General features: G+C 53.6%; 1 protein-coding gene across 2 annotated transcripts; it reads left to right on the top strand.

Moving 5' to 3' along the window:
- Positions 1-6,348: 6,348 nt before the first annotated feature.
- On the top strand, positions 6,349-15,596 carry SPMIP8 (sperm microtubule inner protein 8). Of its 2 annotated transcripts, XM_087420180.1 has the most exons (9): positions 6,349-6,593; positions 6,716-6,729; positions 7,097-7,115; positions 9,925-9,986; positions 10,277-10,451; positions 11,001-11,062; positions 11,288-11,352; positions 11,715-11,747; positions 12,820-15,596. In XM_087420180.1, the coding sequence occupies exons 1-9, from the start codon at positions 6,362-6,364 to the stop codon at positions 12,848-12,850; spliced, it is 693 nt and encodes a 230-aa protein (XP_087276306.1). In that variant the 5' UTR covers positions 6,349-6,361; the 3' UTR covers positions 12,851-15,596. The 2 variants fall into 2 exon arrangements, with proteins under 2 accessions (XP_087276306.1, XP_004431712.2); XM_004431655.3 differs by lacking the exons at positions 6,716-6,729; positions 7,097-7,115 and having other exon boundaries at positions 6,360-6,584.
- Positions 15,597-15,822: the final 226 nt, after the last annotated feature.

The raw sequence follows: 15,822 nt of genomic DNA, 5'->3' as shown, positions 1-15,822 counted from the left end.
CCCCTGACCGTATGATCAAATCCCTGTGGGATGGCCTGGCCCAGCAGGCACACACAGGTCAGTGTACGCAAACTCCCAGCCCTAAAGGGGCCCGTCTGATGCAATGCCCAACACACTGTGTCCCCCACCCACTCCCCAGCCACAGGCAGCTAAGGCATTGGTAGAGTGCTTCTCCATCCCTCCTCTGCCAGGGACCCCGGCCCCAGGCTGAAAAGGGCAGGCCCGGGGCCCAGGATCCCTGCCCCCATGCCCAGCTCCCCGCAGCCCCTGGCCGTGCTGCCTGCCCTTCTACTCACAGCTCTGACTCTGTCCCCGCCTTGGCCTCAGCAGCCCAACTCCTCCTATGACAGGCTGTGTGGGGGACAGGGATCTGGGTGCGGAGTCAGATCCCTGGCTCAGCCTCCAAAAAGGTGAACTTGGGCCAGAGATGACCCCTCTGGTCTTCCATTTCCCTGTTGGGTGGGGGGTGTAGACACAGCCATTACCAAGGTCGGTAGAGCCCAAGGGCACACGTTTAGGATGGCAGATTCTGCCGACCCCGGCCAGCCACAGGCAGCCCCGTCAGCCCCCTCTGAGCTAAGTGCTCCGCACCCATGATCGCACTCGTCCTCATTCTCACCACCAGTAAAACAAGTTTGCATCACCACTTTGCAGCTGAGGAAATGGAGGCACAGAGAGGTCAATAGACTTGCCCAAAGTGACACAGCCAGCAAGTGGCCAAGCCGAGTCTGCACTCGGGTCTGTCTGACTCCACAAGTCCCACATCTACCCCCCGTGGTGCTAATGTTTGCCCAGGGTTGGCTTCTTCTGCAGGCCAGTCCTACAAACCCTTTCCCAGCCGTCAGCCACTCTGGCTTGTGTCTCTGAACTTTCTGGAAATGACTAGGGAAGCCTTCCCTGCTACCAAATTTTCTTCTTCTCCTAGATCCAGCCGTTTCCTCCTAGATGGAGACATTTACAGGTCCCTCCCATCTTTTTGCCATGTCCCTGCTGACTCCACATTGAGGGAGGCTCAGGCGGGAAGGGGGATCTGAGGGGGGCAGCCCAGGGCAACTATGGAGCTTGGACCACCAGCCTTTTCAGAATCTTCTGGGAGACTGGTGAACATACAGATTCCTAGGCCCCTCAAAACCCCTAGAAGGACCTGGAATCTGCATTTCACAAGCTGCCCTGAAGATTCTGATGCACAATAAGATTTGAGCCCACAGGGGGAGAGGGAAGCCCCAGGTTTCCCAGCCTTGCCCAGTTCTCCATGTCTAAATGCCTTGCTAGAAGGAGAGCATGGGGATCCCATCAGGGTCCCACCAAGCCCCCACCTCACCCTGAGTTACCTGCTTGGATGCTGACCACCAGCCAGGAATTGCCTTCTCCCTGCCACTCGCAGCTGGCCTCTCAGACACAGAGGATTAATCGGCGGCAGCTGGGACGTGTGCAAAGGATTAGCAGGTGCAGAACGGGTGGGGAGGTGGCGGTGGAAGAGAGGAGGTTGATGCTCAGGGAGCCAGCAGCAACCTCCAGGGGCCAGCAGGGATCTGGGCCCCAGGGAAAGAGCTCCACGTGGCCCATGTTTGGGGCACCATGGGTCGCTTAGGAACCTGCCCAGCTACCAGGGGTCCAGCTCCCCGCGGAGTGGCTGCTGGGAGAATAACAGCTTGGAGTCCCCACGTGGTTCTGGGAGACTCCTCGAGGTGGCAGGGCCTCGTCAGCTCTCGGGCAGAGTGGCAGGAGGCACACCCCAGCTCTCCAGCCCCAATGCTGGGACTCAAACAGATTCTCTCTAGCCCAGAGTCTTCAGCAGGTTGGGCGGGGTCTCAGCAGCCTTGAACTCTGCCAGAACAGCCGTGGTCCCAGGGCTGGGCTTTTAGGAAGGATCCAAAGACTGACAGATGACTGACTGTGTGTGAGCCGGCCCCTGAACTGAGGTCAGACTCTGGAGGGGAGACAGAGATCTCAGGGAAGAGGGCACGAGGGACAAAGGCCCAGTGAAGAGGGGCTCAGTGAGGTGACTGGACTTGGGTAGGGGTGGGGTAGTGGACTGTTCAGCAAAGGGGCAGGGACTTGACCTAATCGTCTACAACATTTCCCAAGCTCTTCCTCTGTGCCCAGCAGTGTGCCAGCTTGAGCACACTGAGCGAGCCAGGCATAGGAGCTGCCCTCATGGAGCTTACATGCCACTGGAGGAGGCAGAAATAAAAAAGATTAATGATGAATAAAGAACTATTGCAAACTACGCTGAGCGCCATGAGAGAAACAGAGGGCAGAGACGTGTGAGCGGTGGTGGGGAGAAAGGGGTAGGCCGGCCTCTATGAAGAGGTCAATATTGGAGCTAAGACTTGAAGAGCAAGATCTGAGTGACCAGTAGTCTAGGCAGAGGACGCTGCCAGGGTAAAGGTCCTGAGGGTGGAAGGAGTTTGATGCCTCTGAGGAACAGAGAGGGGGCTGGACCTGAGACCTGACAGAGCAGGGGCTTAGTGAGTGTGGGGGAGAGTGGCGGAGATGAGGTCCAGAGGTGGGAGGAGCCAGATCAGTAGGCCTGTAGGTCGTGGTAAGGAGTTTGTGTTTTAGTTGACGGACCGTGGAAGCCCGGGATGGCTTTGAACAGGAGGCAGACACGATCTGCGCGGCTGCTGTGTAGTGGGCAGCTGTGGAGGCAGGAAACGGGTCAGGAGGCTGCAAACGGACAAACCAATTTGTGGTTGATGACCCCTGGGCTCTCCTTCCTGTGCCAGACCTCTGATATCAAATCCCCCAAGGCAACTGGTGTGGGAGAATGTTCCTACTGCCAGCAGGGCCCAGCACCAATGGCAGAGCTCAGTGAACAGTGAGCTCTTCCGCAGCGGTGGCCTGTGTCCTCTGTGGTATTCCCCCCTTGCCTCTGGCTTGACGGAGGCCAGTGCAGAGACAACGGGGCTTCCACTAGGCGGGTGGCAGTAGACAGAGAGAGAAAGGGGAGGGAAAGGAAAAGGGAGGTGTTGAGGGTGCTCAGCTTGGGCAACTGGGTGGCAGGTGGTGCCATTTACCGAAAAGAGGAAGCCCGGGGTTGGGGGTGGGTGAGAGGAAGAGCTTTGTGGGGGAAATCATGGACTCTACTTTGTTAAGATGCCTGAGAGACATCCAAGTGGAAATGTGCAGGGTGTGTGTGTGTGTGTGTGTGTCTGGAGCCTGGGGAGAGGTGGACTGGAAACATTTTGGAGGCATCAGCTCAGCTTGTAGATGATGCTTAAAGCCACAAGACTGATTGAAATCACCTGGGAAATCTAACCTAATTAAAGAGAGGAGGACCAAAGATGGCACCTGGAACCCTCTGGCACATTCCGAGGTTGGGAAAAGGAGGAGGAGCTAGTGAAGGAGACTGAGAGAGCCGCTAGGGAGGGAGGAGGAGAGTGAAGAAGAGGGTGCTGCTCCCAGAGACGAATGAGTGTGTTAGGGGAGGAGTGGGTGGGACCACTGTGTGAGCTGGGCTTGACCTGTGCCCCTGGCTTGTGCAACCTGGAGGCAGTGGGTCCCCTGGGGAGTGGGCTAAGTCAGATGGGCCGGGGTGAAGAGTAATGGGCTCTGGGGTCAGGAAAACGAACAAACCTCAGCCACACACCAGTTTGGATGACTCTCGTGTGCACATATATGGAGAGAAAGACCCCAATGATCCAAGTATACAAAGTTCAAAAAGGGCAAAATTAGCCTGCCTTGTCTGTGGTTGCAAACATAGGTAGGAAAGCTATGAAGAAAGCAGTGGTTATACTGTGGGGTAGGAGGGTGGTTCCCTCTGGCAGGGGGTTGGGATTTGGGACTGGGAAGGGGTACGTGGAGCCTTTTAGGGGCTGGCAGGGGCCTATTTCTTGCTTTATTTAGCTGGCATCAAATTTTTAAAACAACTTTATTGAAGTATAATTTATATGGTGTAAAATTCACCCGTTTTAAGTGTAAAATGATTTTTAGTAAATTGACTGAGCTATGTAACCAGCAGCATCTTAGTTTTAGAACATTTCCATCACCCCAACAAGATCCTTCACTAGAGTCCCTCCCCACTCCCGCCCCCAGCCGCAGGCAACCACTAATCTGCTTTCTGTCTCTAAAGATTTGCCTTTTCTGGACATTTTATAAAAATGGATCATATACTATGTGAGGGGTTTTTGTGTCTGATTTCTTTCATTTAGCATAATGTTTTTGAGGATCATCCACATTGTAGCATGCATCAGTACTTCATTTCTTTTTAATTCCCGAGTCTTCCATGGCATAGATATACCACAGTCTGTTTATTTATCCACTAGTCAATGGACACTGGGTTTGTTTCCACTTTTAGGCTATTATAAGTAATGCTGCCATGAACATTTGCATGCTAGTCTTCATGTGGACATACACTTTCATTTCTCTTGGGAAGATTCCCAGGAGTGGAATTGCTGGGTCGTATGGTAAATTTATGTTTCACGTTTTAAGAAACTGCTAAACTCTTTGGCAAAGTAGAACCCCGTGTCTTATCTGAGTAGTAGTCACATGGGGTCTCACTTTGTACGTTATTAGTTACTATTATATATTTATGCACTTTATACTTTATAGCTTTAAAAGAGTTTAAAAATGAATTGGGGGTGGGGTGGTGAATCGAGTCAACTCTGGGCAAGTTTTCTGTGAGAGGTGGGACGTGTGGATGCTGCTCTGGGGGCTGGAGGGAGCACTGGAGGAGAAGCAACCAGAGAGCCAAATCCTACATGAATCACATAAGGGTCCCAGGACCCATCAGGCGCAGCACCTGGGCAGGTATATGCAAAGCACATGCTAATGTATGCAAATAAGTTAACCTCTCCCCAGGGTTTCCTCACCTCTGAGGTCCATCTCCAATGGTTGTGTCCAGGGTGGTGGGCAGGCCCCAGACTTTGGGGTGCTGAGCTTAGACACTCATGACCTCACCTTTCTGGGAAGGAGGGAGGGAGGGAGGGAGGCTGCAGGCTGCAGGGGGCTGGGGTGGACTATCACCTGTTAATCCCTGTCCTGCTGAGGCCACCACTCTCTCTGATCCCTTTAGGCTGACCCTGGATACTGGCGGCAGCTAATCTCCACCCCTGGAGACCCAAGGGCTGGCAGGCAGGGCAGTGCCCCCTTCCCTGAGTTTTACAGGGAGGGGAGGGCCCTCCCAGCTCACAGACACCCCTCATGGCAGGGCCTAGGGCCCTTACCTAACACAGATAGGAGCTTTGAGGCCCAGAGAGAGACAGTAACTAGTCCGGGGTCACACAGCCTGCCCTGGCCAGCCGTAGCATGGCTACCCCCAGAGAGCCCCGGCTCCCTGTCTGATGTTTCCCAACACGCCCGGCCTGTGCTGAGGCCCAGGAGACAGCAACCTTCAGGAAGGCTGAAACGGGGGCCAGTGCACAGGACCTCTGGCAGCAGGCTCTTCTCCTCAGAGCCCACAGTTGCCAGGGTTGCCGAGGAGTGGGTGCCCTCACAATCAGGCTGCAATGGGCATTGTCTCTGCAGAATGTTCCTTTATTCTCCTACTGTCTCATAAGGCACTGGGGCCCGGCCCATCTCCCTGCCTCTTCTCCGCGCTGAGCAGTCGGAAAAGCAGAAGATCCTTATAAGCCTGTGCACCTGGGGCCTGCGCCCTGCAGATGAGGTAGCCACTGTGGGTGGCTACACTTCCACGCAGACCCATCCCGGGAGGCAGCTTCCCCATGCCTGTCACCATGTCCTCTCCCCACTCCTCCACGGTCCAAGGTCCTCTCTCCTCCTGCCCACCTACCTCCCACCTCCATCTCTTGCCTCTAACTGCCATCAGGAAGAAAGCAAGCTGAGTCAACAAATTCTCACTACAGTTTAAATGACTGAAAGGCTCTGGGAATATCTGCTTTTTAAAGGGAGGCCCTGGGTAGCCAGCAATGTCCTTTTAGTTCATATCTATCACGTCTCTCCCCTTATTTAAAACTTTTCTATGTCTCCCTGTAGGATTTTGAGTAAATGCCAGATAACTTAGCTAAGGCCAAAAGTCCATAATGAGTTACCCAGAGGCATTCTGAGCTAAATTCTGAACCCACTTGCCACTGCTGCTTCCTGCTCGTTATTTGAGAATAGACACAAATGCCACCTCTTTTAGATCATTCCCTGAATGCCCCAACCCCAGCCTCCGCAGACACCCACACTCTGTACTGACCTCTGTCAGAGCCCTCAGCACATCCCGTGTGTGTGTGCGTGTGTGTGTGTGTGTGTGTGTGACTGTCTGAATGTCCCAGATAACCACCTGCTCCTGGAGCACAGTAGGTGTTGGACGAGCAGAGGAATCAGCACTGGCTAGGGTTCTGTTCCCACACAGAAGGGTGTCTAGCTGGCCCGAGCCCATGGTGAGCCCCTTCGCACCCTCTGCTCCCCAGCAATGGCCCGCATCATCGACCTGGTGCCCTGGGAGGACGGCTTCACCCACGTGTACGCGTCCCCGGCCATCCTGCTCCCCATCGAGCGGCGGCGCAACCAGCTGGCCGGCGTGAAGCAGCAGCTGTACCACCCGGCCCTGCCCAGCCTGCGCCGCATGGACATGGACTCCGTCAGGGCCTGCCTTCCCGACGAGCACTGCCAGTCCACCACCTACTGCTGCAAAGGTCAGGCCAGCCGGCTGAACTGGCACCAGGCCCTCTGGGCTTTTGGGGAAGGAGTGGATGGTTTCGAGAGAGAGACCTTGGAGGGGAAAGCCATGAGTGGCAGATGAAAGGGTTAAAGGGGCGAGTCCCAGCTTGGTTCCTCCCTGTCCAGGAAACTTCACAAGGTCTGAGCCTCTGTTTCCCTGTCACTAAAATGGGTCACAAGGCTATCATGCGATTAAAATGAGGCAAGGCATGAAAAGCACCTATAGTGGTGCCTGGCACTTAATATATGCTCAACAATAATGTTGTTGTTATTATCATTAATGGATAGAGACCTTTGCAGAAGTCAGCAGTTGCAGTAGGAGAAATAATAGTAATAGCAATAATAACAACTTCTGCCCAATCATCTTTCCACTGGAAAAGGCAGAGAAAGACCCTGCTGACCCCTCCCATGAATGACAGGAGACATGTGAGCCTTTGGGGTGACAGGGCCACATGGGCCAGGCAATGACCCTTCGTCGACTGAGAAGCTTGTGTGTGGAGGTAGGGGTGCCACGCAGACGTACACGTTCCTTTCAGCCCACCTGTGAGGCACCTGCTTCGTGCCTGACACTGCACTGGGTCTGCAGGGAAACAAAGGGCGTTCCAGCTAGAGGAAATAGCATGCGTAGAGGCCTAGAGGGGAAATCTACCTGAGGTGTTGGGTGACCTTGAGAGGTTTGGTTGGTCTGGAGGAAAATGTTTGTGGGGGCAGCAGGAGCTGTGGCTGGGGATGAGGGCACAGCTCAGGAAGTGTCCTGTGGCTAAGTTCAGGGGTCTGGACTTTCCCGGGAGGGAAAGAGGAACCTCTGAAAGACTTTAAGCAGAAAAGAGGTCTGAGCATTCTGGCATGTAGGGGCGGGAGGCCCAGAGGGATTAGAGGTGGATGATGGGGGGATGTTTAGGACACTGGGACGGACCACAGTCTTCAGGAAGGAGTGAGACCACGGGGGAGGTTTTGAGAAGGTATTTAGGAGATAAAGCAACAGGGCTGGGTACTGGGTGTTGGAGGGGGAGTCTAGGACCATACCCAGGTTCCAGCTTAGGTGACAGGTGGGGCAAGCCTGTCGGAGACTGCATGGAGATCTCCAGAAGTCCCACACAGACCCCTGCAGGGCCAAGACAGGAAACACAAATACAGGAAGTGGGTGGGGAAGCAGTGAGGAGGGAGGAGGGAAAGTGAAGTGAAGCCCCAACAGGCGTCCTCTAAAGGGGAGCAGCTTCTGGGGCCCCACAGACTGTGCCATGTGGGAAGCGTCAGCACAGCTATCTGAGCTTCCAAGAGAAGACAGGAATCTAGATTTTTAAGGAAAGCTCTTGATTTAGATATATGTTTTTATTGCAAGTATAAGCTTTTAATAAAAGTGAAAGTCACAAGTTCAAAATTCAAAATGCTGTAAAAGTGTACATTTTAACAAGTCTCACTCTCCTCCCCCCACTTACAGGTAACCATTCTTAGTTTCTAAGGTATTCTACCATTGTTTAAGGCACAGACGAACATTTATTCTTTTACTCCCCAACGTTTTATTGTGAACATATGCAAACACGGAGAAAAGTTGAAATAACACTATGAACACCCATTACCTTCCACCCACTCCAATGAATGTTTTACCATATTTGATCTCTCTCTCTCTCTCTCTCTCTCTCTCTCTCTCTCTCTCTCTCTCTCTCTCTCTCTCTCTCTCTCGCGCGCGCACAGACACACACACACACACACACACACTTTGGCAAGCAGCTCCCAATGAAAAGAACAACCTCCTACATGACACAACACCATTATCACGTCTAGGGAAGTGAACAATAATACCCTGATTTCTAATATTCAGTCCATATTAAAATGTCCCCAATTACCACCACAGATGTCTTTTATAGCTTTAAAAAAAATTTTTGGAACCAGGATTCAATCTAGGATTGTGCATTGCAATTGGTTGTTATGTCTCTTTAGTCTTAGTCTAGAACAGTCCACCTACTTTCCATTTTTCCCTCGTAATACTGACTTTTTAAAGAGTCCAAAACAGTTGTGTTGTAGACAGTCCTACATTGTGAACTTGAGCCATTGTCTCCTTATGGTGTTGTTTACCTTGATAATCTATTTTCTGCAAACTAGAAGCTGGGTATAGAGGCTTGATTACCCAGGTAAAACATTGCTGGCTAGAATCTTCCACAGGTGACAGATGCTGTCTTTGCCGTAATGCTTCAGGAGGCACAGAAGGTCATTATCCCATGATCAGTGATGCTGTTTGATGACTTGGTTAAGGTGGTGACCTGAATGTGTATTCTTCTCTGCCTCCAACTGTCTCAATTTTAGGCTTTAAAGCAAAAGGTAGCATGCAGCATACACTCTTCTGCCTCTTGGAGGTCTTGTATGGAGAACTTCCTCTATTTATTTTGAATAGCTGCACAGTGAGGGTGTATCGTAGGTTATTAACCAGCCCTTTAAAGACAGACACTTGAGTTGTTTTCAGTCATTTTCTATTATAAACATTGCTGAAGTGGGTAAACCTTCTACTCACATCATTTCCAGTTGTGCAGCTGTGAAGTGGGATAAATTCCCAGAAATACAACTGTGGGGTCAAAAGGTCTGCGTATTTATAATTCTGATAGATAATGCCAATTGCTTTCCAGAGGCTCAAATCAATTCATACCCCCTCTGGCAATGTATGGCAATGGCTCTGTTTCCCATAACTGCACTAACTTTTGGATTATTTCCATTCTGATAGGGAAAATTGGTATCTTAATGCAGTTTGATTATGGATTCATCTTATGAATGAGGCTGAGTGCCTTTTCATGTGTTTAGGGGCCATTTGTATTTCTTGTGTTTGTGTGTGAACTACCTATGCATCTTCTTTTTTTTTTTTTTTTGGTCTTGATTTCCAGGAACTCTTTCAATATTAGGGAAATTGCACTTCATCTGTAAAATAAGCGGAAATATTTTTTCCCATTTGTCTTTTGACTTCTGGTGTTGTTTTTGCCATGCAGAAGTTTATTTTTATGTAGCCAAATTTATCAATCTTTCAGGCTACTTGATTTTGAAACAGAGTTGGTAAGACCTTCCCCACCCTAAGGTTATAAAGAAATTTACCCATGTTTTCTTCTAGTACTTCTATGGTTTCATTTTTTACATTGAAATCTTTGATCTATTTTGAGTTTATTCTGTTGTAAGGGGCGTGTTAAGTAAAAATCTACTTTATCTCAGATTTTTAAAAGTTGTCAAATATTTTTAAAAACTTTTAAAGCACTGTGGGTCAAACCTCTCCTGTGCGGGCCCCTGACCGCTGGTGGAGGAGACACCTTTTCTCCCTTTCTCTTCCTCCTTCAGACGACTTTGACAACGCCTACTTCACGCTCCTCGGCGTCCCCAACAAACCCCTGCAGTGCTTGGTGAGCGTCCGTGGCCCCCGGCCCTGGGTTTGCTCAGGGTCTCGAGAGGCGGGAAGGACCTGCCTGTATCCAGCCCCGAGCTCCTCGAGCTCTGGGCTCTACTCTGCGCACTTCCTCAGCTGCCGCCTTGGAATCCCGCCCCCTTCCCATCTTCTTCAGGGGCTTCAGCCGCCCCCTGGGTCAGATGGGCCAAGAGTCAGGTCCTGCCTGGGGGTGGGGGGCAGGTTCTGGGTCAGTCCTGCAGGCTTTTGCACCTACCCCCGCGGCCCTGACTCCCATCTCCCTGGCAGGACATCACAGCGACCGGCCAGAGGCTCCGCGACAGGTGCCGCGAGGGAAAGCTGGCGCCCATCGCGCCCGGCATCAACCGCGTCGACTGGCCCTGCTTCACGCGCGCCATCGAGGACTGGTCCCACTTCGTGTCCTCAGCCGGCGAGTTCAAGCTGCCCTGTCTGAGCAAGAAAGGTCAGTCTACCGGGCGCGGGGAATGCCCTAGGGCGGGAGAGACAGCCGAGCCTCTGGTCCCTGGAGCCGGGACCAGGAGCGCTGACTGCGGGCGGGGGGCGTCGGGGGTGGGCTCCGGCAAAGACAGGGCGGGGAAGCCGGGGAGGGAGCAGCTGGGCACTTAGAGCGGGCGGGACTGAGCCGGCTGAGGGACAGAGAAGTTGGACTCGTCATAGGCTGAGGGCGGGGCTGGTTCTGGGACCGGCGGAGCAGGGTCTGGAGGCGGGGCGTGGTCTGGCCGGGCGGTGGAGGCGGGACTGGTTCTAGGAGTAGGTGTGGGGCGGGGCTTGTTCCGGGCTCGATCTAGGGGCGGGGCTCCGGTGAGAGAGGGGGCGGGGCTTGTTCCGGGCTCGATCTAGGGGCGGGGCTCCGGTAGGGGCGGGGACGGGGCTTGTTAGGGGCTCCGGTGAGAGCGGGGCGGGGCTTGATCTAGGGGCGGGGCTCCGATGGGGCGGGGGCGGGGCTGGTTCGGGCCGGGCTGGGGGCCCGAGATGGGCGCTCTTTCCACAGTCGAGAGTTTCAGCGGCTACGCAGTGCGGTACTTGAAGCCGGAGGTGACCCAGAACTGGCGGGTAGGGAGGGCTGCGCGCTGACCCTTCCCTGGGGCCCCAGGGGTAGGGGGTCTGGGGCGAGGAGCGGCTAACCCGGGGCGGGAGGCGGGGAGGGGAAGAGGAGACCGAGAGCAGGGTCTCCCAGTCCCCAGGCCAAGATCTCCCGCAGAGAGCGCTGTGTGGGGCGTGAGCAGGGGTCTATGACCTCCCGGCTCACAGACTCCTAATCCCTTTGGCTTGCCCCAGTACTGTCTCAACCAGAACCCCAGCCTGGACCGCTACGGACAGAAGCCCCTGCCTTTCGACTCCCTGTAAGTGACACCACAGGCCCCGGGACCCCATACCTGGAGGAGGAAGGGTGGGGTCGGGTCTTGGCCGCTTTCCCCCAGCGCACACCTAGTGGCCCTTGAAAATGTGAGACCTGGGAAGAATTGCTTGCTCCAATACACACAAGAAATTTGCAATTTCAAAATGAATTAATGTTTAATTCCTACCAAACGGAGCATCCTGTCATCAGGCCCTGGCAACTCCACCCTTTCGCCGTGGAGCGTTAAGGTGGGGCGAAGGTGCAGTGTAATCCTTCTGGCGGGACGGCGCCTCCCGAGGTGGGAGTGGGGTTCTCGGAGAGGGTCGCCTTCCCCACCTCGGGCTCACCCTCCTCGCTCTTTCACAGGAACGCTTTCCGACGCTTCGGCTCACGCTACAGGTAGGGGGATGACCCCGCCCCCGCCCCACACCTGGCCACGCCCCCGCCGGCCGCGTCCAGGGCTCAGGCGCTTCTCAGAACCCGCTCTACTCACCAGGAGCGCCCCGAGGGATTGGTACCCTCCTGAGTGATGTCAGGGGGATGCGAGCTGCCTCCCTCTGAGAGATCCGCGCCAGGCAAAAGCGCAGCCCACTGGGAGGCGGGGGGAGCGGAGTCCATGTCCAGCCCGATTTGGCCCAGAGGAGGACAAAGGGAATGGGGATTACCTGGGAGGCCAGCAAGGGCAGGAAGAGTAAACTGACATGTAAGAAACATGATGGAAAGAGTCAAGGATCTGCCTTCCAGGATGCGGATAGGTGGTAAGGGCTGGGGCTAGTGTTCCCAGCAGGAGTGTGCAAATATTCAAGCATTTTCACATTCTCTACACTTCAGCAGTACCAGACTCCTGGGTGCGACCCAAACCACCAGCACAACCCAGCACTCCACACCTTTGCTTGTGCTGTTTCAGCTCCTAGATGATCCCTCCTTGTCTGCCTGGAAAACTCCTCTTCACTCTTTAAAGCCCAGCCCAGATGTCCCCTCCTCTCTGAAGCCTTCCCTCACCCTCTGCCTCTCCCCTCCAGCTCAAACCCCTCCAGCTGGTCACCACATGTGCATCCGTATCTCACAGCAGGCAGACTGTTGCATTATAATCATTGATGGAAAGCTTGCCTTCTCTCACCCACCCTGTGCACACACAGGGGAATGCTTTCTGCTTTTTTACTACTATATAATGCCTGCCGGAGTAGGTTCACTAAATGATTGAAAAAGGAGTAAAGCAGTGCATGGTTGGGGATTAGTGGGAGAAAAGATGAAGCAAACGGGACAAGGGGCTTGAACGTCAAGCAAAGGAGCCAAAAATGTACAAAAGGAAATAGCCATTGAAGACTCTCCAGCCATAGAGAGACAGGATGTGTTTTCAGAGCCTTGAGGGCAGGAAGGTGGGTTTTGGGGGAAGGCCTAGAGAAGGACAGCGTCATTTTTCCCCAGGACACCCTGGAGGCCCCCAGCTCACCCCTGTTTCTCTCCACAGTCGTGTCAACTACCTGATCCCCTGGCATTAATCTGTGAAAAGGAGGCCGATCCTCTGGCTGCTGGACCGTGCCACCTCAGGTTCCCCAGCAGGACAGAGAGTGTATGGTGGCACCACCCATCTCCCTTAGAGTTCAGCCTGACTGGAAATAAACCTAATGCTCCCACAGGGAGGCACCAGGCCCTTGTGCAAGTGCGTGTGCGTGTGTGTGTATGTGTGTGTGTGTGTTGCAGGGGCTGGGACAGGGTCAGGACCTCAGGATAACAACTCCTGGAGGACTGGTGGGGGGCTGGAGAAAGATGTCTGGTGACCCCAGATAGACAGTCAGGGTCTAAGCCCCAAGGCCCAGCCGGAGGTGAGGTGCAGAGGCAGGCCTGGGAATTGGGTTTTCCTTGTGCCCCCGTCCCCTGCTTGCAGCCCCATGACCAAGTCCCCTCCACCTCAGCCTCTGAACTTGAGCCCTAAAGAGAAAAGAGGGGGTTCAAAAGGGGTTTTTAGACACCTCTCTCAGTCCTCGCCATACCGGTGTACTCTGGGGGCTTCCCTGGGCCCGGGATCCCCCTGAAGAGGTGGAGGCAGGCTCTGGCCAGGCCTATGGCCTCTATTCCCTGTGAAGTAGCAGAGTGTAGAAGTAAGATGAGGTGCCTGAGCCCACTCAGAGAAGAAAGTTTCCTGCTCCCCAAGGCACAGCCAACGAATATAGCGTGTAAGCAAAAAGTTGTCTGCTCTATCCACGTGGCTTCAGGACTAGCCCTCCTCTGCCCACTGATGTACAGAGACGAAGGCATGATGTCCTGGGAACAGCCATGGGCACTCCTGGGCCAGGCCCAGAATAACCCCACTCAAAAGGGCTAAGGAAGAGTGTCTCCAGCGTGGTCAGGGGGTTAGAGCAGCCAGCATCAGCTGGCGCTTAGCCCCCTGACCTTCCAGATACCCCATCCCCACCCACCGTGGTCAGTCTGCAAGGACAGACCCAGATCAAGATAATAGTCACCAAGCTCAAAAATTGTCTGAAAAGGACTTCTGGTGCTTCGATCTGGGGCCTCAGGGATCCATCAACCTTTCAAAATTATGTGCAAAACCATATGTCTACCCACGTGCATTTTCCATGGAAAGGCTCCTTGTTTCCATCAGATTCTCAGGAAAGTCAATGCCCACAAAAGTTAGGAAACTTACATCTCCATCCCCTTCCACTAATATTTACTGAGCACCCAGTGAGTGCAAGCCAGGTCTCAGGTCTCTCAGAAGGAATTTAAAGAATAATACCAGCCCCTCACTCTGGACCCTGTGTTACACTGTTCAGAATACATTGTCATATGACCCATTGTCTCCTCCAGGCCTCACATCCCATAAGCACCCTGGAAAGTGAGCAGAACCAATGCTACCCTATTTCACAGATGGGAAAACTGAACCCCAGATCAGGGAAGTCATTAGCCTCCAGCCAAAACCAGAAACAGGACTCAAAGCAAGTCTCAGCACTGCCACAGTGTTCACATATAGTTTGTGCTCAATATTAGTAGAATCAATTATTTCCCAGAATGGGGGTCTTTCATTCAACCTTGGGTAATAAACAAGGAGATGAGTTGTGTTGTCTGATATGCAGACAGAGCCTGCCTTACAGTCCTGAGGCTGATTTTAATTTCTTTTAGGGGCGGACGTAACAATCATTACCCTTACTCTGAGGTGAGAGACCATGGTATCTGTCTCTCTGTCCTCAAGTACGGGGCTCTGCTGACAATAGGGGAGGACACAGGAGCGTGGGGAGGAGCAGATGGGAAGTAGAGAGCAGAGCCCAGAGCCCCTTCCTCCTCAGGGCCTGTTGAGGAGGTACCAGCCTTGTGCCATCTTATGCAGGACGAGGCCCTTTCCTCCAAGCCCAGCAGGCAGTCCACCTGGCTTGAACTGTGGGAAGCCATTGGCAGAGCCCCTGGAGTGTCAAAGCCACACACTGCAGCCCTAAGTGCCCCCTCCAACATAGCAGCTCAGAGAAGAGATGGATTTGCCCAAGGCTCACAGCAGGGACACTGGAGACCTGGCCTGTGTGAGACTGGGGACAGCGGGAGAACGTACTGAAGCATGCCAGAGGGAATCAAGTGCCCGGGAGTTTTTTCCTGGCCCTGCTTCCTTGACGCTGAATAACTGGGCAAGTCCCTCTGAGAACTTGGCCCTGCAGACATTCGAGGCCTCGCCAGGCCCCGTGCTGGGTGCTGGATGCCGGAGGGACACAGACCAGATGCCATCCCTGCCTTTGAGGCGCTTCCAATACAGTAGGAGAGAGGCAGGCCCAGCTGATTCAAACCTGAGAGCAGAAGGGGAGAATGTGGGCACACCGAAGCCATGTTCCTCGAGCCCAAGGTGCCATGAATGGTAACCCACACCAGCAATCTGTTTAGGTTCTGGCCCACCAGTTGTACACTGAATCCTGACTTCCTAGATATAAAAATGCATGCCCAGGAATAAAGGCAATGCAGAGTAGATGAGCATTAACAAGCCTGACTGAGTATACACTTTCCATTTTTAAGTGCAAGGCAATGTATTAAGCACTTTGCAGGCCCCATAAGATGGGTGATTTTAGACCCACTTTACAGATGATGAAATGGACTCAGGGAGGTTCAGTGGCTGGCCCAAGGTCACACAGCTGGGGATTGGCAGAGCTGGGAAATGAAGCCAGGCTGCCTGACCCCTGAGCCTGTGGCTACCACACTTTGTTGCCTTCCTGCTATGAGAGAGATGCAAGCCAAGAGTGGGGAGGAAATCAGGGGGGCTTCCTGGGGGGTGAGGACATTTGACTAGGGCTTAGAGGAAGGAGAAGATGTTCCACCAGAAAGCTCTCTTGGAGTTGCTGGCGGTGGCAGAGTCTGCAGGTTGCGAATCTCACCAAGAGGCCAAGAGATGGAAAGAAGCTCCACCCCTGCCCACCTGGGCCACTGTCTCCTGGCCTGGAAGTCTCCTCAGCCTGGGAGGGGGGCTCTTTGTTCATCATAAATAGATCACATTAGAAAT

Source organism: Ceratotherium simum, chromosome 30 (assembly GCF_057802395.1).
Source record: "Ceratotherium simum simum isolate JZ-2026a chromosome 30, ASM5780239v1, whole genome shotgun sequence".
Taxonomy (NCBI): Eukaryota; Metazoa; Chordata; class Mammalia; order Perissodactyla; family Rhinocerotidae; genus Ceratotherium; species Ceratotherium simum.
Note: the sequence above shows the minus strand (reverse complement) of the source record. Positions and strands in the feature narration are given on the sequence as shown.

Coding starts and splice junctions, on each gene's coding strand:
- SPMIP8 (XM_087420180.1), top strand. CDS start 6,362: ATGGCCCGCATCATCGACCTGGTGCCCTGGGAGGACGGCTTCACCCAC. Junction 11,353..11,714: donor CCCCTGCCTTTCGACTCCCT/GTAAGTGACACC, acceptor GCTCTTTCACAG/GAACGCTTTCCGACGCTTCG. Junction 11,748..12,819: donor CGCTTCGGCTCACGCTACAG/GTAGGGGGATGA, acceptor TTCTCTCCACAG/TCGTGTCAACTACCTGATCC.